Source organism: Colossoma macropomum, unplaced genomic scaffold (assembly GCF_904425465.1).
Source record: "Colossoma macropomum unplaced genomic scaffold, Colossoma_macropomum, whole genome shotgun sequence".
Classification (NCBI taxonomy): Eukaryota; Metazoa; Chordata; class Actinopteri; order Characiformes; family Serrasalmidae; genus Colossoma; species Colossoma macropomum.
Window position 1 is genome coordinate 17,717,107 of NW_023494805.1, and position 21,897 is coordinate 17,739,003.

Genomic DNA, 21,897 nt, shown 5'->3' on the forward strand with positions numbered 1-21,897 from the left:
TTCAACAGACTGGAGTGAATAAAAGTACTCTTTAATTTTGGTTATACTGTGTGAAGTATAATAAAAATTAAACAAGCCAGCCATCAGTGAGTGCATACCCTCCTTCCTCTAAAAATATCACTACCTTTTTACCTCAAAAACAAGCAGGCATTCCTTAGTTTTGTTGTCGCAAGAAATGTGTAGAATCAGGACAATACTGTATGGTTTTAAATTATGAGTTATGAATTTTATGATTGGTTATACTCTGAATTCCACCATTTTTTCAAAGTTTCTTAATAATTAAATCATTAAACTTTAAACAGTCATTCATAGTGCTTTGATGTAAAATGGTCCATTCTAGAGAAACTTACCGAGCCAGAATTGTTCACAGTGGTGGTGTTAGGAACCAGTCAACTGAAGAATTTATGCCTCTAAAAGAAACAGTAAGTAGGCCTAATTATACTAAGTAGTAACACATAAATTGTCACAATAAAACATTTTATGATAGTTTTGCAATAAGCGTTTGGCCTAAAAATGAGTTTGTTTGTTTTTTTTAATTGAAAAGTCATTCATGGTGGAGGGACACATGGATAGTGTTGTAAAGAAATATAGTCATTAAAGAAAACTCATTTTTTCAGATTCACTACTATTTTACCATCAACAACATTTAGATTTAAAAACTCAGATGTCACATGTAGGGTCACTTGCGGTTTGACAGTAAAATGGACAGTAAAAATGATGATTTGTGTTGTAGACATGGTCATCCCTGATTACTATGACCACCACTGTGAACAATTCTGACTTTGTAAGTTTGTCTAGATTATAGTATTTCACATCAAAGTGCACTAACTAACTTTATTTGCATCTCAATGACTGAATGATGCAGAATTTTTTAACAATCTGTGGAATTCCCCTTTAACATCTTGTTACTTTGGTGAGTTTTAAAATAGGTGTTTTTAAAGCTGGGACAACTAAAAGTAGAAACTGACTTTCTGCTTCTTTGTGATAATGAACTGTGGAGGCAAGTTACTTGTTACTGACTTGCAAATCACATTTTACAGTCCTGTTAAAACATAAAGTCTGTGTTTCCCTCAATTGTTGGCCTGTATTTTTTTTTCTCGGTCTTTTATTTCAAATTGTTTGTCCCAATTTGATGCTGAAAAACTCATTTTATTAAATAGTTAGGATAAGAATTTCTGTCCACATCACAGCTCCTGCTATTAAACATAAGTTAGATTGTAAAAACATAAATGTTGTTGACTTGTGAGCTGATAAGGCCAATAAAAGATCAACTGTTTAATGGATACTTCGTAACACTGAATCAGCATTAAGTCCCTGCCTTTCATAGATTAGTCTTGATGCTGACTCAGCCAAAATAGACACATTTAGAAGTTCTGAAGATTATTACCTGTGTCCCATATAGGCTGCTCAGTTCTTATCTGTAGGGGAGATCAGATATTTACACAATTACTAAATTCTGCTTTAAATGTTGAAAGAATTGTCTCTCTGAGTGGCATTTTAACAAATTGTTTGCGGTTTTGTTCCCCACTCAATTTCATTTTTCAGCTGTTGACTTCATCTTTCTGCTTTAATGTCAGTATGTTTTGCTGGCACTCATTTCCATGATCATGAACCTAAAAACCCTGTCTGTGATCGATAATGTGTTCATGAAAGTTATTTTCATATTGGCATTAGAGGCTTTCAAAGAGGCAGGGTTTTCTGTTCCTACACAGTTTCCTATTGCTCTTCATTCTGATATCCCTTGTGTGAAAATGGGAAGCTAGTAAAAGGGGTCAGCCTTCATGGATTGTTAGCCTGTAGATGAGAGCTTATTGTCTTGTGGTAAATTGGTCTCTTTGGAGATTTCTCTCAAGGTCCAAGGTTTTGAGGCAGTTTAGTCTTAGATTTTTGAATCAGGAATACCATAGGATGATTAAATCATCAGCCAAGTTTTATCATGTAACGTCTAATATGCGTTCATGAGTTCACAAAAATGCCTTTTGTAGGTTGTAGCCATACCACACACAGTTATGAGTTGTCATTGACTTTTTTTGTTCAGAAGTTGGTTGACTCTTTTGTAGTCTACTGAATTTGTTGCTTTCATATACCTAAACATACATACACATGTGTGTGTGTGTGCATATATATATATGTGCGTATAAATACATACTTATATTCATGTAGTGTACTCACAGTTGGCTATGAGCAGCAATATGAGACTTCATTTATACTTTTGTGAGGGCATGGGTGAACAAAGAGTTATAGGGCCAGTTGTGTTAAAACTCGCATAGACCCTGAATAACTGTGTGAACCCTCTGAATGTGGGAAATGGAACATGTGGCCATAGTTATTAATCCTGAATCTGTATTCTGTATTTTCAGTCTACAATGAAAGATTTTGTAGGAATTTCTTGTGACTGTGCTTGCAAGGCATACCCTAAGTAGACCTGGCCAATATGACAGAATTTGTCATTGTCGTGATAAACTGCATCTCAGTATGTCACAGTAAGCTTTTCTGGGCATATTGTGGATATTGTCCGTGCTTAAAAATCAATTTTAAAAGGGATCATAATTAGTCCTGTTTTATTGGATTTAGCATAGCACAGTGTGGTATGTTGTTCAGGGTCATTCAGCGTTTAAGACCTTATCCCTTTTCTTGTAGTTGCAGTCTTTTTCTCTCCATGTTCCCTTTTCTCCCCTTTTAGCCAAAGGTCCTGCATCCTGTACTTGAAAAAGGTTCATGCTTGATCTGAAACATGGCTGTTGTGTGAAAGGAATGTAGGCTTGTCCTAGGTACAAAGTCTGTAAAAGACCCAGCTGAACAGTGCCCTAAATAAAGGGAATGTCCTACTTTTAATAATCTAGCAACTACGTGTAGAGATGGCTTTCTTCACAGACTACACTTGGTTATAGACTGAAAATGAGATTAAGTAGCCCTGTTTTGTTTAATTTTATTTGTTGGTTAGACCACTATCAAGTAGTCTTTTCAAATCTGAATAGTTTGTGGTTTTGATAAAATCATTGAAATATCCAAAGAAATGGCCGCATTTCAATACTTAAGTATCAGAAGCATCCACATTTCACTACTTAACTAATTATCTATATTTCAGTGCTTAACTATTGGAACTATCAGCATTTCAATACATAGCCATCTGAACTATCCGTGTTTCAATACTTAACCATCTGAACTGTCCATGTTTTCACTTAACTATTTGAAGTATCTTATTTCAATACATAGCTATCCAAAATATTCATATTTTAAAACATACTTATCAAAACTATCCATAGTTCAATACTCAACTGTCTGACCTGTTGTTTTACAACCCCGTTTCCAAATAAAATCTTGGGATGCTGTGCAAAATGTAAATGAAAACAGAATCCAATGATGTGCAAATCATTTACCTTCTAAATTTATTTGAAAATAGTATAATGACAACATATCAAATGTTGAAACTCAGAAATTTCAGTGTTTTTTTTAAAACTAGCTAATTTAAGATGGACTGCGCAGTGGGAAAGTGTCCTGTGGCCTGACGAATCAAAATTTAGAACTCTTTTTGTAAATGAAACACATTCTGCACATATTGCAACAGCATGGCTCAGTAATAAAAGAGTCAGGGTGCTGAAATGGCCTGCTTGCAGTCCAGACCTGTCACATGTTGAAAACATCTGGCACATTATCAGTTGAAAAGTCTGAGTATATTGAGCAGCTGAAATCCTATATCAAGCATAAATGGGAAAACATTTCACTTTCAAAGCTACAGCAATTGTTTTTTCAGTTCCCAAATGCTTAAAGAGTGTTGTTAAAAGAAGAGGTGATGCAACACAGTGGTAAACATGCCCCATCCCAACTTTTTTGAAACGTGTTGCTGGCATCAAATTCAAAATTGGCATATGTTTTCCAATAAAAAATGACATTTCTTAGTTTCAACATTTTGTTTTTGCTTTGATTTTGCTTTGTAATAGTATTCATTTAATCCTGAAAACAGAAGTGTAATGTGTAATAAAGTGTAATTCCTTGTACATTGTGACATTAGAAAATAAGGTTGCAACATAGGCCTCTAAACAGTGAGGTTATAACCTTGTTTTAGGATGTTGACAGAGTAGTTGCTGGAATTTCTTGCACTGGTCATCATAAACACTACCTCTGACCTCAGAGTTCTTAGAGTTGCCGTTTTCTGTTTCCTGAAAACAATCCCTTGGGCATGTGCTTGTTCGTCCTAGACGTTGCTCTGCTAGACATTGTCTTTTAAACATGGTGTGGCCGGGCAAACACGACTTGTGGTTCCAGATCAGCTTAGCCTTGAGGTACAAACGTTCTGTGCTGTCAGCATCTAGGGGGACGTTGAGGCTGCTTTGCTGAGATCGAATAGGCTGTCTGCAGACATGCAGATAAGGCCCATCAAGAGGCAGCCAGCCAGGGGGAACCATGAGCTGAATTTTCATTAACGAAAGAAAACAGCATAGGGGGGGATGAATAAGCTGTGGGTCACATACTGCGAGTCAGTGCCAGTCCTGTGCAGACAGAGGAAAAGTGTAGTAGAGCTAAACTCCTGCTGAAATATAGTCATGCAGGTGATTCTGACTTTGAAGCCTATGCTTGAATAATGGAGTGCTAAGTTTTGTGCTCAGTGCAGTGGGTTATTACAAACATGTGATCTGATATAGTGAGATTATCTTTTTTAACTGAGAAATGTACAGACATGGATGACTGAAGTGATTACAGATGAGGGAATTGTTCATTTTAAAGCAAGAAAAAACCCTGATTACAGTTTTTCTTTCCTCCAAATCTAATTGAGCTTTATGCTAAGTGTTTTAATGTACAATTTTTGCCTTGTTTAATTTAGCAGTGGAACTACAAGGCTAATAAGCTCATTTGTGATCTAACATTGTGGGAATGCTATAGTGTGATGTGTTTTATGACGCTGTATGACATAATGCTGTCTGTAAAACTAGATAAAAGTCAGGCTTCTACAGCGCGACATGCTTTTTCCCGTTTTTAAAGATAACTGTATGTCTTGCAGTATGTGTTAGAAACCTCATAAGCAAGTCTATTTGAGTCTTGGCTGATTGGGTTATATTTGAGTTAAATTGTGTAAATCAGATTTTTTTTAATGGAACTAATATTAAGTAAAGGAGAAAGCGCTGATTGAAAATACCACCATCTTCACCTGCCTCTTTCCCTCCTTCTCTCTGTGAACAGGCTGACACTATGAACTACGTGGGGCAGCTGGCAGGCCAGGTGCTGGTTACGGTGAAGGAGCTATATAAGGGCATTAACCAGGCCACACTCTCAGGCTGCATTGACGTGGTGGTGGTCCGCCAGAAAGATGGAACCTACCAGTGTTCTCCTTTCCATGTGCGCTTCGGCAAACTGGGCGTGCTTCGCTCCAAGGAGAAAGTGGTGAGTGCCAGCTGGAACACTGATTGAAAGAATGTGTTGAAATGTAAGAGGGGGGGAACAAAGTTGAAAGTTCAAGTTGCTTTGATGAATGAACAAAACTATGAATAGAACAATTGAGTGGATAGAGCAGAAAACCTCTTTAAAGCAGGAGTACAAGTAATTGGATAGTCATTGTTTAATATAAACTGAGAATGCATTCAAACAGCTTGAGCAGCAGCAGATCAACAGTGAAACACTTGAACACAGTCCTCTGCAGCGGTGTTTCTGCAAAAGTTTATGGCTGTTTCTTCTGGAAATGAGGAACACCAAATGACTTGTGTGCTAATAGCGCCCCTGCTGGAGAAAAGACAGAATGGTAGATTGGAGTTCTAAAGCCACGTCGGCATGTCATTATTTTCCAATTTTTAATATTTAATATTATTTAGCAGGCTGTTTGTCCTCTTGTTCTCTTAGTTCTTTTTCCTAACAAAGCGATAGTTGCCTTTGAAGCATATTTACTATTGTTACGATAATTAAACAGCATGAACTAAACAGAAATTATATGTAGGAGAACCGTTTCAGTTTTCGGTTTTTGGCTGACTGTGTCCTCAATTTTAGCTTTGGTTTTTGGTCAGTAATTTTCATTTTGTTGATCACTAATCTGTAATATATAAACATATGATGTAGACTTGGTTACAAGAGTGTATATATACACTGGATTTATACATTTAAATGACATATTTAGCTGTATTTTAAATTAAAAGACACACCCTAAGCCGCTTATCCTTCTGGGTCGCGGGAGCCTATTGGGCGGAATTTGGCTATTACTCGTCAGAAGCTAGTCAGTATACACGCCCACATTCTAGAGCAAGAGCGACCTTGCACGCACCCACAAAAGACACACTTGGGCCAACATTAGAGACTTGTTGCTTGAATGTTAATGTACGGTGAGGAGTTAAAGGAATAATCCAGCATTTTTTAATCTAGTGTCCTTCTGCTACATATGCTGAAACAACTGCCTCTTGGCTTCTCACATATGTTTCCACTCAAAGGATTTTCTGTTCTTTTTTTAAGTAATGAGAGTTGCGTCAAAATTGTTGTCTGTATTAATCAGCTATGTGCTACAGATGCGGTAAATGAGGTTGAATAACACTGGAGTAAACCTTTTTAAACTTTTAGGTTGAGTTCAAAAATGTAGGTGAATAGTTCCTGTTATATGCAGAACTGGTCTTTAAACAGTTTCTGTTATGCTGCTATGTTTTGCCAGAGGGCTGTTGGCCTACTGAAATTAATTCCACTATCCTTAGCTGCTCTCAAAACCCCTGAACAAACAAAACAAACAGGTTCAGTGAAAGCAGGCTAGTTCTTATCACCAGTGACCCTGCAGTTTGTCACGTCTGCAAACATTGCCTGTCGTGTGGCTGCTGGAAATGGGTCGTTGTGAGAATTTAACCCGAAAGCAGTGCCTCTTGGTCAAGAGTAGAGAAATAGGTTTCTCCACATCCTGCGTGAACTGTGTAGTGGTGTGTCTTCATGTGTCTTCATGCACAGTACTTGTATTGTTGTCCAATGGGTCAAAAGTGTACAAACACCAAGTTGACTGTCTAACATTCCAGAAATTGATGTTATTACTTTTTAAAGCTTAAAGCTTTAAGATTAATTTTTGTTTAGGAGTTTATTGGGAGCACTCCTATGGCTGTATTTAAGAGCTTACCTTAGAGCCAGTGCCTTTTGCACTGTAACTCTGCTAAACCTTTCCCCAAAAAAGCTACTAGAAAAGCAAAGACAATTTTGCACAGTTTCATCATTGACATGTAAACAAAGTCATTCAGAGTGGTTTAATGTGAAATGGTTCGCTATAGAGAAAAATACTTACTTGGATTTCTTTAAAGTAGTGGTGATAGGAATCAGGGCTTGCAGTGTCTACAACACAAATATAGCTGTTTACTTTCCTGTCCAAAACTACTAGTGAAATGGAGAACATCACAAGCTTATCGTCAAGTTGTGACAGAATTTCTTGTCTTTTTGACGTAAGAGAGAGTGTAACACATTTAGCGAGTTTCGGCTACGAATAAGAACTCAAAATCCCAGATCTCCTCAGATATTACACCACACAAACAAAGCTAAACTTACTGGACTGGACCTGTTTGTGCTTTTATGGGCAGAGAAAGCGCAAACTGTGGATTAATATGGGGTTGAGAAGCGCTGATACAGTGAGAGTTGGAGAAATATTTCACTACAAACTAGCTGCTGAGCTGAAATTGTAAAGAGAGTGCTTTGACGTCTGGATCCATACATTATAAAGATGATAACGGCTCTTATCTGCCTGTGTTTTACACGCAGCTCCTCACTCTCCGCGCTCCACTGTTCAGGGGATGCGTCTTTTTGCCTGTTCCTCCTCTCTTCTAGCTCTCTGATTGGCTGTTGTTTGAATCACTCATTGAGTAAATCTCAGACCTTCTCACACTACAGGACTTGTGAACGTTTTGAGTTGGTATTTCGTAAATACCAAACATGTTTGGTAATATCTGGGGGCCTCACTTCAGCTTTCGAGCGAAGGGCTAAAGATTCACTAATTTCTCCTCTCACACTGCCAGATCATCAGCGCTGTCAGTCACTTCTGAACACGCTTCCGACCTGGAAAAGCGCTTCAGATTGTGAAAATTTGTCACTTAAAATCGGTCAAAAATATTTGGTAGTGTGGGCCCAGTCTTAGACCTCTGGTCCACCTTTGTGAACAGTTTGTCTAAAAATAAGCATTTGAATCAAGCCACTCTGATTATATGTGAACAATTTCATTCTGATATATCAGTGGAATTTCCTTTTGAGGCTGGGTTACTTTGTTTCAGTGCCACTGATGTCAAATAATAGTAATACATAACTGCTGTTGTGAACGTATGTGTGATGGTGTGTGAGTGAAAAGTGTTATGCAGGGCTGTAAATGGCTCCATTTGTCCTTGTCATATGCTATAGGGTGCATGAACTCTACTTAGCACTGAGCAGGCTGAATAATCTACTGCAGACTGCATCATTTATTTAGCATCCTGTGACAGGCCAGCAAAGATGGCGGTGTTGGTTTTCTATGGAAAAAAAAAAAACATGAGGCATTGTCTTCTGTGTAGTAGACAGAGGGGAAATCATATATTTAGGCACACACATTTCAGACAAATAGGGTTTGGTGAAGGAGCTCATAATAAATTTCTTAAAATTTCCATGAAGTTGAACAGGACTTGTGGGTGGGTTGTTTTTCATTGTTTTATTTTTATTTAATTTTTTTTGCTGCATGTATTCAACATCCGTTGGAATCCTTGGAATAAAACCCTGATATGGCGGGGGTTGGAGCAGTTTCTCTCAACCTGCAGGAAGTGCAGAGATGCTTAGAAAAAGAGAAGGGGTGGTCGCTATGGCAACAGGTTTCTCAGGATAAGAAGTGCTTGGCAGAGGAGGAGTGGGATAGTACCATCAAGGTTACTTATATAATGGGGAGACAGTCCGTGGGGTGACTTTCTTGTTCCTGATCTTCTCTTTGAAAAGCTTTTAAGAGACAAAAGTTTGCCGCTTTCTCTTCTTACCCAATGTTCGCAATTGTTCTGTTCACAAAAGTTCCTATAGTGTCAAGTGCTGCTATGCCATCTGACTGTTTAAATACACACCCGTGTGTGTGTGTGTGTGTGTGTGTGTGTGTGTGTGTGTGTGTGTGTGTGTGTGTGTGTGTTTGTATGTGTATGTACACACACATACAGAGAGAGAGAGAGAGTGAGAGAGAGAGAGTGAGAGTGAGTGAGTTATGCCGCAACTCTTAACACTGGTTACTATCTCCCCTTACCTCACTGCAACAATAAAGAAGTATAGAGAGGTGGCAAAGTAATCCTGTGTTGAAAGGAAACGGACCCTAATTCTATTTTCAACACAAGTTTGAGCCCCTTTTCTCTGGCCTTAAATATTTCATACTGGACTGGCATGTTGAAGACTCACCCCAGGCCATCATTAGTGGCGTCATTAAAATTCTGCCCCATCTCTCTGTGAACACGCAGCCCAAATTGCCTAGCAACCTTGTAACTGAAGACAAGGGGCTACCGGGCATCTAGGAGAAAGACTAAGACTGAGAAAAGTAGAGGCTCGGTAGATTCTGCAAAAAAAAAAATGCCAAAACAAATCTGCACTCACCAAAGGCTTCAGATCAGTGGTATCGTTTCAGGTTTCATGTTACTGGTGTCCGTTGAAAGCCAATCATTCTGGCTCATGTACCTGTCTGCTTGATGGCACAGTATCAGGTGTGTAATATGGTCTTGTGGGTGTGTTGGCAGCTGGCCAGTAGCAGCATCCTAACCCTAGTCATTAATTGAGTTTGGTAATTATGCAGAGCACTGAATGAAGCATTAGACTTGGGCATTGTCTGTCTCTGAGCAAGTCATTACAAATGCATGGTTAAACAGAACACCACGGGCTTCAACTGAGCTGTAGTGAAATGAGTAAGAAAGTGTAGAGCATTCTCCAAGCATCAGTCAAGCTTTGAAATGGCAAGGGCAACAAAAAAACTTTGACAGCAGGGCCCAGATCTGTAATGACTCATGCAACTATTCTGAAAACTTTTACTTGTTCATGGGACTGTCACTATTACTTGATTAAACTCAATGAAAAACTATATAGGTTCAAATTTACTTAAGCTGGCAATTTAAAAAAAAACGGTTAAATCTGACAGAATTATTATATTTAAAACTGTGGGTATTTTGCAGTTACATACTCGGTATGTTGTGACTCTACAGAAATAACTACAGAAAATAACTACCTTCAAAATGGTCACTGTACAGGAGAAGTGAAATATCCTTTACTTTTACTAAAGTCTGTATATATTTATTCAAATATATATAAAGTTAATATGATGAGATTTTATGCCAGGCAATTTTGGAGCATTTCATTGTTTTATTTGTCTATTTATTATGAAATTTTCACTTTTTTTCACTCATTCCACTCTGCCAAGCTTAGCCTTATTTTCTCAGCCCTCCCATTACAGCACAGCAACCTTTGCTATCCACCATTGCCTGAAGTCTTCAGTTCGTTAACAGTGTGCCAGTGTTTGAATTTGAAGCTCCAGTTGTGGATAAAAGATGTAAAAGTGAGATTCCGTCCCATAGAGTATGTCGTTTCTACCCATCCAAAGCTGAAAGAAACATCGTCACTTTTCTGTTGTTGTTGATTTTATTACAAAGACTGAAATGGGCTTTGTGATAATTTCAAAGCAAACATCTAACATCATCTAACACAGTTACTCCAGTGTATTTTTGCCATGGCAGTATGTTTTTGACTTGAATTATTAGGTTTTTAAATCTGTTGTGTTGTTCTTCCTCCTCTTTGCACATCTGGTTTGCCTGCTGTGGCTGTATGCTTTAGTTTAAGATGATCATGTTTAGGCTTTTACATTTACTGTGTTGTTTTTCCCCATCTTTGTACATCTTAGCTGTTTAATTTTAACTTGGTCATTGGGCATGCATGCTTTATAGTCTTTATAATGGAGGGTGTTGCAGTGTTTGTTGTGTTTATGTGAATCCAGTGTTCTCGTTGATTGCCAGAATATGGTGATATTACCATAGGGTGGAAGCGCTGGAATATGTTGGGTGATGACTGTCAAAAACAGGCTACAGCCCAGTGTAATGACATTGTTGGACATAAGCGCATTTGGAAGTTGGATCTACCAAAGTGGCCTAACCACTTTTTTACAGGCCTTACCCAAAAAATAGTTTCTGCCTTCACCATTGTTTTGTAGCATTCTTATGCTTGGAGCTCTGAGCTAAAGCAGAGCCTCGAGCTACATACACTCACACACAGTAGTGCTTCAGATCCTGTGAGTCGGTGGGACACCTCCTGCTGTTGGTTGAACTTTCATAGCAGAATGATGCAGTGTCTGTGTCTTTGAGCCGTACTGGCTGAAAAAAAAATGATAAGCCATTACTACTCGACAAATCTGTTTCTTCCTCCTTTGCATCTTCCCTGTGTTGTCAGGGTAACATTAAAAAAAGTGCCTTGAACTTGATCTGAAGGTTTCATTGCTTTAAATCTATAAAAATCAATTTTGTGTCAAAACACCTTACAACAACTAAATATTTAACCACAATTAAGCATGAAAAGGTGTCTCAGCCCTAAATTTTACTTTGTCTATGGCTCTGATTAGTTGCCTTTTTTTATGATGATGCATATATTAAATTCTCCTACTGAAACTGCTTGCAGTAAGAAACAGAGCCTGATAGCATATTTCTATGCATTTTTTGTTACAGTTTTTATGAAGATTTTTTTAATGAAGGCTTTAGTAATATTTGAGAAGCTCTACATGGTTTGTTATGGTTCTCTTAAGTTTGTTTTTATCATTTGGCCTTTACATGAGTAATCAGTAATCTGTTTGTTCAACGTTTGCTAATATAATCGATAGAGACATACTTCAGTTATGTTCTGGCATGCCACAACAGCCATTTTTACAAGCTGAACTACGAGGGCAGTTTATGTGATGAAGACAAGAAATCTAAACACACCAACAAGCACTCAGGAACAAATCTTGCTTAGTGTCCATTGACCGGCTCCTGCTGCTCACACCTGTTTAAAACCATGAGTCAGACTAAGACCCAACAAATCAAATTGAGCTCGTAGGCCAATAATAACTAGACTCTGAATGAACCTCAAGGTGAACAGCCAGAAGTTCTTAGGGGAGTACCAGGCTAAATGTCAACTCATATTGGTTTCTTAAGGTCAGCGCTCAGGTGGAGCACACTTTTGATATGTTTGACCTGCAGCTAGACCAGAGAAAGTATCAAAAGGTCATCCTCTTGACTGGGAACATGAGGATCAGATAGACCTGTTGTTGACTGTGTGCAATTAGAGTAAACATGAAGATGAAGTTGTGTCTGTTGGCCTCTGTAAAATGAAGGTGTGATTTTGTTGTTATCTTAATTTCCCTCAGATTGACATAGAAATAAATGGAGAGCCAGTGGATCTACACATGAAGCTGGGAGACAATGGAGAAGCTTTCTTTGTGCAGGAAATGGAGGTGCAGAATGTGAGTATCCTCACAAATAGTACACACAATTCCCACAGATTCATTCAGGTCTGTTCTTAATGCGCATCTAGAAAATGAGTTTCTTATTAGCCTTGGGGTGATAATTGATACAGTTGAGCTTTGTGGTAATTTGAATAAATGGCAGTATTATTTAAATGATCATTCTTTCATGCCTGGTGATTTTATTAACCAATCCCTTGTACAATTCTTCTAAGTTATGGTTAGATCAGAAATGCTGCTTAGAAAGATTGACAGGTGTTCATTCTGGCAAAGAATACTGGGGAACATGTAAGAAGAAGAAACTCTGGTGCATGAGATCTGTTCTCCAGTAGATAGTAAAATGCACAGAGTTCAGCCAAATAAGGGTGGCAGTTGGGCAGTATTTTGGTTTGCAACGAAACGAATGTGGAAACCCAGAGGATATTAACTATATTCTGTGCAAACAGCAAGTAATACTGTCATCATTATAAATGGTTAAGTAGTATTAGAAGTTAGCTGAGATGGTAATTATGAGACTATAATCCATAGTTATAAGACTATAATTATGAGACAATCATCTATAATAATCTAAATTTACATTATCATCTAAGCTTATTTTCAATTTCTTAAATTTCTTAAATTAAAAAAAAATACATTTCTTAAAAAATGGCTTTGTTAAATGTTTCTCATTTTCAGAAGCATAATTTGGGTACAATACTTTTTTGTCTCCCCTACATATATATTCTGGTTGTATACTTCTTGCATTGTATGTTTTGCGTGTTGCATTGAGCTGCTGGAGGAACAAGTTTTTGTTCCACTATGTTCCACTATGTTCCACTGTGTACTATGTACCATACGGTTGGAGTGAGAAGGTTTTGATTTACTGATTTTTAAAAATGGCCTTTTGTCCATGAACTTCAGGAGATAGTCCCAGCTCATTTGGCCACTTCTCCAATTCCCACGGAGAGTCACATGTTCTGGCTTGGAGGGGACGATGGCCTGCCTCAGGATCGAGATGATGACCCCCAGGATCCTGAGGATCCCCCTGAGCCCCCTGTGACCAGCACAAGCACAGGTAAAAAGAAGAAGAGACGAAGAAAGAAGCATAAAGGAGACCCTCGGCGGGAGGAACTGACCCCACCTGCTTCTGTTGGAGCTTCTGTCCCCACAGATGAAATTTTTGAGATGGACCTGAGCTCAGATGAAGAGGCCACTCCCAGCTCACGGTGATTACTCAGTTCATACCTCCCAGCAGTTTCTGTGCACGTCTTTCTGTTATACTCTCTTAAGTACTTTGAAGTGTATCAATCATTCTTTTCACTGTCAATTTAGATCATCTTCAATTAGCACAGTGAAAGAGGTTGAACCCAGAGTACCACCGGTTCGCCATTCCCCAGAGAATTACCCTTATTCAGATGGAGACTGGTCAGCTGCAGACAAGTAAATAATCATATAAGCAATGCGTACATACATGGAAATTAGAGTAACAATATCTATCTTTTGTTAATTGTCCTCACTTTATTGGCCTTTGCAATAATTATCACAAAAGGTTTCAGTATGCAGAGTTGAAATCTGTGTGTTTATCTTTGTGTCTTCTGAAGCCATGCCATGTCAGAGGCTTTCTCTCCCAAGAGTGACTCTGAGCTGGTGATCCGACCTTCAGAGAGCCTGCTCAAAATGGAGTCTCACATGCAGTGGACGTGGGGAGAGTTCCCAGAGCCCACCAGGGTATGTGTGAGCTCACATTCTAACAAATCCAAGAGTTCAAAGATGGATTTTGATCAATTATACAGAGCCTGTAAAACAACCACTGTGGAGTAAATATATAAACAAAGTAGTAAGAAGTATCTGATTGGCATAATAGGCTGACTTCCATTATCTTGTATGTATTTATGTACTGTGATACATATTGTGCAGCATGAACATTAGTCTAGTGTCATTAAATTATGTGTATACCATATTGCCTGCCCTTTTGATACAAAAAGCTAGTGCAAATTCATGAGGGGGAAATGTGGACCTTGGCTTTATTGTCATTCTCAAATGCGTTTCAACCAGGTGGCAAAGAAAGAAAAGACGGAGCTGCCCAAGACTGTGACCATAACGCCGACAGAAAACACTCACTTCAGAGTTATTCTAAGCTCCGAGGCTATGGACCCTGAGGCTGATGGGCAAAGAGAGCTGGCTCCTGCACCAATGTGCGCCATTGTCAAGCCTGAGCCTCGCACTCCAGTCGCCCCCATCACCCCCCTAACCCCCTCTGACTGTGCAGAAGTGTTGACTAGTGGTGCTGTGGCCACTTCCACCCCCTCAGACCTCAACGCTGTTGCTCCTGCTGCTGCGCCTGCTTCTGCTGTTGCCTCTAACCCTGCTGCTGCCGTAGGTGGAGACATGGGTGACAACTGCTCCAAGACGGATTCCCCTTCAAAAAAGAAAGGTGGGATGACTTTAGGGATGCAACTTCTGATTATTTCTATGTATATATATCTCGATTAACCTGTTGACTATTATGTAATTAATAGACCATTATACAAAAGTTCCAGCGTCACAATCCAATACAATTAATGTATCAATACACTGAGTAACGATTCTTAGCTAATGAATACAAATTTGCAAACAAGATGGTCTGTGAAATGCTTTCAGAGACTGGCTGGAACAAAACAACATTCAGGTTTATCCATCAAATATTGAAAAAGCTGATTTGAACCTGCTATTGCAACAGTTTTATGGTTCTATCCATAACTAATGGCTTTTTTTGGTGGAAGGAATTGCCAGTATTGTAGTATATTTGATCTTGTGTTTGGGGCTTTATTGCTTTAATTTTTGTTTTGCAGAAAAGCAAAAGAACACTCTGGGTCATTTGTTATTGTAGTGAACACAGTCCCTCTCATGTTCTATTGATTCCTTTGTCTTTGTTGTTGCAGTCATTCGAACCACTTTTGTGCTTCATGACTAAACGAGTCATTGACTAAAAAAAAAAAATCTGCCTTGACTGTTCCTAATCCACATGACCGACTAGTCACGCTATTGGTAGTTTAACTAATTAGCCATTGAATTGGTTAATCTTATAAAGCAGTTAGGCACTAATATTCTTAATGGGTTGTGCATCGTTAAGAGTTTTACAGTTATTAATTGCCTGAAAAGAGCCAGACCTGAAGAGTGTGGTAGTGAATTCATGGTTTCAGTTCTGTGTCTTTGTGCCAGTGTTCTCTATGAATGAAGTGCTACAGTTGCATTGGTTGCTCAATAGACAGTGCCTCCAGTGGAGCCAACTGAGCTGATATTGTTACTATTTAAAACTCAGTAACTGAACTGCTTCTGCTGTTTGTTGTTCAGGAGTCCCAAAGAGGAGCCAGCACCAGGGCCCTGAGGATATATACCTGGATGACCTGAATGTTCTTGAGCCTGATGTGGCTGCACGCTACTTCCCCAAGAGGTACATAAAAGGCTAATAACTTACAGTATGTGGCTTTTCAAAATGCCATGTCATGCCTTACCTTGAATTGATATGAAGTAACGGCTAAGAGCTTTATCAGGCCTCTTTCTTCAGGTTATTGCTGGGTCAGCCTTTCATTCTGGCTACTCCTAGCTGCCATTTGAACATAGCTATTCATGCTAATTGCTTCATTGATATCTCCTAGAGCTTGTTTGAGGTGAAGACTTTGACTGTGTTTGTATGTATGTGCAGTGACTCAGAGGCCGGCTCCAAGCACTGGATAGACTCAGGGTTGCGGTCAGGTTCTCAGTCCCCCCAGTCTGTGGGCAGTGCTGCAGCTGACAGTGGTACAGAATGCCTCTCTGACTCCGCCTCTGACCTGCCTGATGTCACTCTCTCCTTGTGTGGAGGCCTCAGTGAGAATGCTGAGATATCCAAAGGTACTGAGACACATGACTGGCCTTTACAGATTCTAGAGTTTGTTGGTACTGGTATACCACAGTGTATCGTGGCAACAATTTGAAAAACTTCCACTTATTAAAGGACTCAAGCAAAATGTCTTTACTTTTATGAAATAAGACTGTTAATATTGTTAATGTAAACCTTTCACTCTTTTTATTATATTTTAACAATTTTAACATATTTTACAAATTGGGGGGGGCACCAAATATAAAAGGTGCCATGTTTTATTTTTTTTTCCCTGACATGTTAAACAATAATTGTGCCTTAAAGTGTGGTGAAATGTGTTCTCTGTAGATCATTTTCTTGTAGAAATTCAACAAAACATGTAATTTTGACTTTTGCATGCAGAATCTAAGCTGCAAAAACAGCCAGTTTTCAAATCATTGTTTTTCTGATGTCATGAAAGCCAAAACATTTACATCTGTTCAGCCTGCAGCTGTTCAACTCCACCCATTAACACTGAAGTTATAGAGTGTTTCTTTTTGAGTGAGGAGCAATACAGGGCAACCAATCAGAACAGAAATTTTTACATATCAGTTTTACAGTAACTAACAAGAACAGCTTAATTCTAAGTGATAAAGAGTGATCATGATCGTGTAAAAGAATTAACTGTTGGCACATAAACCCATGCAAACACTAAAAGTGGACCTCAGGGATAAAATACAGTGCACAAAAAATGTGAAATGTGGTCCCTTTCATGGTTAACATGATGCATTTCTCTTTCCTCATTCTAGAAAAATTCATGGAACACATCATCACCTACCATGAATTTGCTGAAAATCCAGCCATTATAGACAATCCCAATTTGGTTGTGAAAATAGCAAATAGGTAAGATTTTCTTCAAGAAACATTTGCTACTACTAAATGTTATTTGATATTTACTTTTAATTTATTTATTTCTTTTTTTACCTCACAGATACTACAACTGGACGTTGGCTGCACCGTTAATTTTGAGCTTGCAGGCTTTCCAAAAGAATTTACCCAAAGCTACAGAGGAGGCCTGGGTTAAAGAGAGGATGCCTAAGAAGTCAGGCCGCTGGTGGTTCTGGCGGAAAAGAGCGGACAGCACTATCAAACAGGTAATTCTGTTAATTAATATCATGTCTCATGACGGCTGTGTAAGTGTAACCTGCACAGCTTTCATTGATTTAATTACTTTCTTTACAACACAAAAGGCCTTGGTTTTCACAGCATGTGTCTATTGAGATATTAAATAGGCTTTAATCTCTCTGCATGCAGTTGACCTCTTCTGTCTTAAAGCATCACTTAACTAGTTGGATGCCATAAGCAGCAGCAATGCTTCTGTAATTACTGGTTTAAAGGGATGAGCGACGTCTTTGTTAGCGAAGATCCACTGGCTCGGAAGTTCTTTTATTCTCTCTGAAGCTTCTTCACTCACTCATATATCACCCTGTCTGATTCCTCCTCTCCTGCTGTCCTGCAGGCCTGTAATTAGGAGTCCGTAGCAATGTGAAGTTTTACAGACTCAGTAGAGCGGTGCTGATGGAAAGAAACAGTGCAGGCAGCTCATTACTCCGGAGGCTTTCATCAATAACATGCTGAAAGGCCCTCACGTGGACAATGACGAGCCAGTACAGTCTGTGTAATCACTCGTTGGAGTCTTCTGTGATTTACAGTAGATGGATCATTTTGCACTAGAGAATGACTCTATGTCCTAGCAGCAGCCCCAAGTTGAAATACATGTTTATTTTCCTACTAGAAGTTTTATTGAACCTCCGACTTCAAAGAATTTGTTTTTGCACTTCTTTTTTTTACCCCAAATGTTTTCCATCCGCTAAGATGTATATGAAGTTTACTTTTTTAGTTTTGCACTGGAGATAAATAAATCTATAAAATATAGCTAACAAGTAATGGCCGCTCATGCCTTACCAATTAGCATTGTGAAAACTCACTGTGCAAACTCTGACTGTGTCAATATAAAGGAATGATTCATTCAGCAAAAAAAAAAAAAATTATAGTAGATGTACTTGATTGTGTTTCTTGAAGTTTGCTACTTGCACTGGAGCTACAAGACTAATGTAGCTAACAAGTAATGGAAGTATACATCACTGAAATCTGTTTGGGCGGCGAAGACTTCTATTTTATTAGCCTCGAAGCTCCACTCTAAAATTTAAGAACCAAACATTTGATACCTAGCATGGTTTGGTGAATTTTATTTTTGAGCCATTGCTTTAAGGTTTGCTTATGTGGTCACTAGAGCCCGACCAGTACAGGATTTTAAGACAGATACCGATTTCAATATTTGAGGATTTAAAAATGTAATATATTGTCTGGTATTCTTTTTTTCTTCATTTAGGCAGAATAAGGTAAACACTTTTTTTTAGTTTACCCATCATTAATCTTAGTTGTTTTCCATTGTTGAACATAGCATTAGCTAGCTTTGTGGGTAGCCTAATATAGCAATGAACAGCATTATAAGCTACTGAAAGAGACAGAGAATTTTTAGAAGTGACTAGCTAGGAACAAAAGATAGGACCATTGTTTGTTTACTTGTTAGAACTGACACACTGTTTCATAAATAAATGCACGATCAAATTTGTCAACAGCTTACCCTACACCACTGAATCACTGTACTGTTAAACTTGTGCTAACTGTGATGCCTGACAGTACTGGTGTTCTAACAATTTGTTCTACCCAATCAAATGGTCCTACTGAGCATGTGCATATCATTAGTATAGCATAGTAACTTTTTAATTTTAATTCAGTACAGACTCAGCTTAATATTACTACTTACGCCTCTGATAAGGTGATTTGTGCCAAAAATCTTCTAATTATTCTTTTAATGCTGGTGACATTTTTTGATAAAGGCGTTTGTCGGCTTCTTGTTCAAATTTTCCAGTTCCACCTTAAATGGTGCTGCATTTAGGTGACTGCTGCATCATTTAAGGTGAAGCATAAAAGTTTGAACAAGAAGCTGGTGAAAAAGAAGCTGACTTCAGCTTTGTAGTTTTAACCCTGGCAGGATTTTTTGATGATTAGGTGATTAAAGCTATGAAAATGTCCTACCAAGGAGGTTTTATTTACAGAGCTACCTTAAAAATATGTGCTATGGTAGGACATTTCGACAAGGTAGCACAACCCTATTCATTCTGGCCATAGAGAAATGGATCTTAGACCCGGAGTTCCTAATCTGGGCATAAAAGGATGGAGCCGACCACAAAATGATGACACAACTACAGTGGTCTGTTAGCTCTGGTGGTTACTGTCATGCTCATTTTTTTTTACTGTCATCTTTAAATTAGAATCAGTGATCTTGAAGCGTGAATTTTATCAGGATGCGTGTCAGGTTTGATAGACATCAACACAGTTTGATATTTTATTCATGCAGAGTGCACAGTGATAACTGGTGTCGTGTAAGCTTCTAATATTTGTTAAAGGGGCCATATCCTGCATTTTATTTGTATTATTTTTTTTCCTGAGGTCCACTTATAAATTTTGTGGTTTTATGTAATAAAAGTAGTCATTATTCATTATTCAACTTTGTGTAAGTTGGCTACCTTGTATTGCGTTTTATTCAAAAAGCAGTCTGGGTTGAAACGTTCCTTGTAACTATGAATGGGTTGGTTTTTGTGACATCACAAACACAATGAATTCAAAGCAGGTTGTTTTTGACAGTTAATTTCCATTTATTGACTGTGGAGTACTCAGTACACAGTCTGGACTGCGGAGTGAACTGTACATTTTGAAACTTCAATAAAAGCTAGGAAAATTTTAATTGACCAGGAGATAGACCCTTTAAATACATAAGCCTCTGAGCTTCAGTGTAGCAAAACTCAAACACCAATCATGTCCTGACTATTTACATTTGGTGGAAAATTGTATAAAACGTGTATTTAAAGTATTACTTTAATGCGTTTTCTACTGATTACTTGTTGGGGACGTAAATTTGTTTTATTTTCTGTTGGTTTTGTTCTGCAGTCTGAGAGCATAGGAAAGCTGGAGTTGAAAGAAGCACAACTAGAAGATGGTGGCTCCCCCCTCCCTGGAAAGCCACACCCGCAAGTGAGTCATCACATTTCACTGGCTGTGTGGGCAAAGGTGCAGGTTCTGAGAAATGCCTGCTAACCTAATGTAAACCGAAACTTGAATGAACTATACACAAAGGTTTACAGTGAAACGAAAACACTTTTACCACTGTATTGTTGTCTGTTTGAGTTAAATCAGCCTTCTGTAGAAAGCTTTTCCTTAGTTTGCCTACCACAGTGATGTATTTGCCCTGCAAGAGTTGAATGAGTTAGACTTGAGGTCTTGGTATCTGGGGGCGTTTTGTTCATCTAAATGAGAATCAGGGGATTGGAGATAAATGTAGTCCACTGACTAGGTGCTGTCTGTGTACTCAGAGTGGAGTCCAGAGATTCGTCCAGTGATGAGGAGGGGAAGGAGGTGAGTGCAGCCGCTGCCTCTCTGGAGCGCTCGGCCCAGACGGAGTCCCAGCCTCAGCCACAGCCCCAGTCCAGCACACACTCCTACCGCAAGTCCCTGCGTCTCTCTTCTGACCAGATTGTGAGTCTAATTCACTCTCATTTCTGTTCTAATGTTGTATATTTACATGATTTTCAGGAAGAAAACCCATGTGCTGTAGTCCCTGTGTTTCCAAGTAAAGTGGTGTCAAAATGCCTTTTAGTCTTTGCTAATCGATATATTTGCTGCCTCTACAGGAGTGTAGAGAGAAATTAGATCTTCATCTAATCCCCCTATTAAAGGCTGTTCTGTGTTGTTACAAGTGATACCATATGCTTTCAGTACCATTGTTTAATATGCAGTACAAACCCTTTCTGAAGCAGCTGTATAATGGGATATGTCTTGCTGTTAGAACGCCCCCTCCTGGCTTCAAAGCTGAAAAAAATGCAGTTGGAGGAACTGCATTTTTCAGTGAGAGAGTTCTCAGGCTTTTTTTTGAAAGTTGTGGACAATATTCAATAAAATGTTAAATGACATTAGAAGTTAGAAGTGGACTCTGAAATAGATTCTGTCATTCTATGATAAATCGTTAAATATAATCAGTTGATAACATTTCACTCTGGACCATAGCAGTGTGTCCCAGCTCTGCTTTGCAAGTACATAAACAATATACAATACACAATATGCATTATGATATTTAATTTATCTCAGGTTTAAAAAGTTGGAACAGACAAAAAGAGCCAGTAGTACTGCATTTGGAAAATAAATACTACCAAAAGCTGTAAATACATTGATTTGTATTTGTACCATCAGTACCATTTGTAACATTGCAGGTACTGCACTACACTAAATTTGTTTAAACAGGACCAATTATGCTCTCTTTGTTACGAAGTTGGTCAGTGTTCTTTAAGTACTGATTATATTCTAATATGCCTAGAAAAGCGTGTTGTGACCTTATTTATCACGACAATTATAAATACAGTCATACTGCTCACCTCTAATCAGGATTGGGATACACTAATCCATAGAGCTGGTCAGAACCGCTTTGCTCTATGCACTGTGCACTTTTAGTGGTACAATTTTGAATGTTTGGCACATTAACATTATAAAATGTCAAAGGCAGTGAAACTGAACAGTTAGTTTAGTGATGAAATTAAAATTATAATAAATATTCAGTTGCTCTGTGAATTTGTCTAAT

General features: G+C 38.5%; 1 protein-coding gene across 1 annotated transcript in view; it reads left to right on the forward strand.

The window, feature by feature from the left end:
- lpin2 (lipin 2) overlaps positions 1 to 21,897 on the forward strand; it is a 33,530-nt gene that overhangs the window by 845 nt on the left and 10,788 nt on the right. Inside the window, exons 2-13 of the mRNA XM_036597444.1 lie at positions 5,179 to 5,379; positions 12,308 to 12,403; positions 13,304 to 13,608; positions 13,715 to 13,822; positions 13,984 to 14,110; positions 14,438 to 14,816; positions 15,716 to 15,815; positions 16,068 to 16,255; positions 17,012 to 17,105; positions 17,194 to 17,356; positions 20,217 to 20,304; positions 20,641 to 20,801. Coding sequence (XP_036453337.1) covers positions 5,179 to 5,379; positions 12,308 to 12,403; positions 13,304 to 13,608; positions 13,715 to 13,822; positions 13,984 to 14,110; positions 14,438 to 14,816; positions 15,716 to 15,815; positions 16,068 to 16,255; positions 17,012 to 17,105; positions 17,194 to 17,356; positions 20,217 to 20,304; positions 20,641 to 20,801 — 2,010 coding nt within the window. The remainder of the gene's footprint in view (positions 1 to 5,178; positions 5,380 to 12,307; positions 12,404 to 13,303; positions 13,609 to 13,714; positions 13,823 to 13,983; positions 14,111 to 14,437; positions 14,817 to 15,715; positions 15,816 to 16,067; positions 16,256 to 17,011; positions 17,106 to 17,193; positions 17,357 to 20,216; positions 20,305 to 20,640; positions 20,802 to 21,897) is intronic.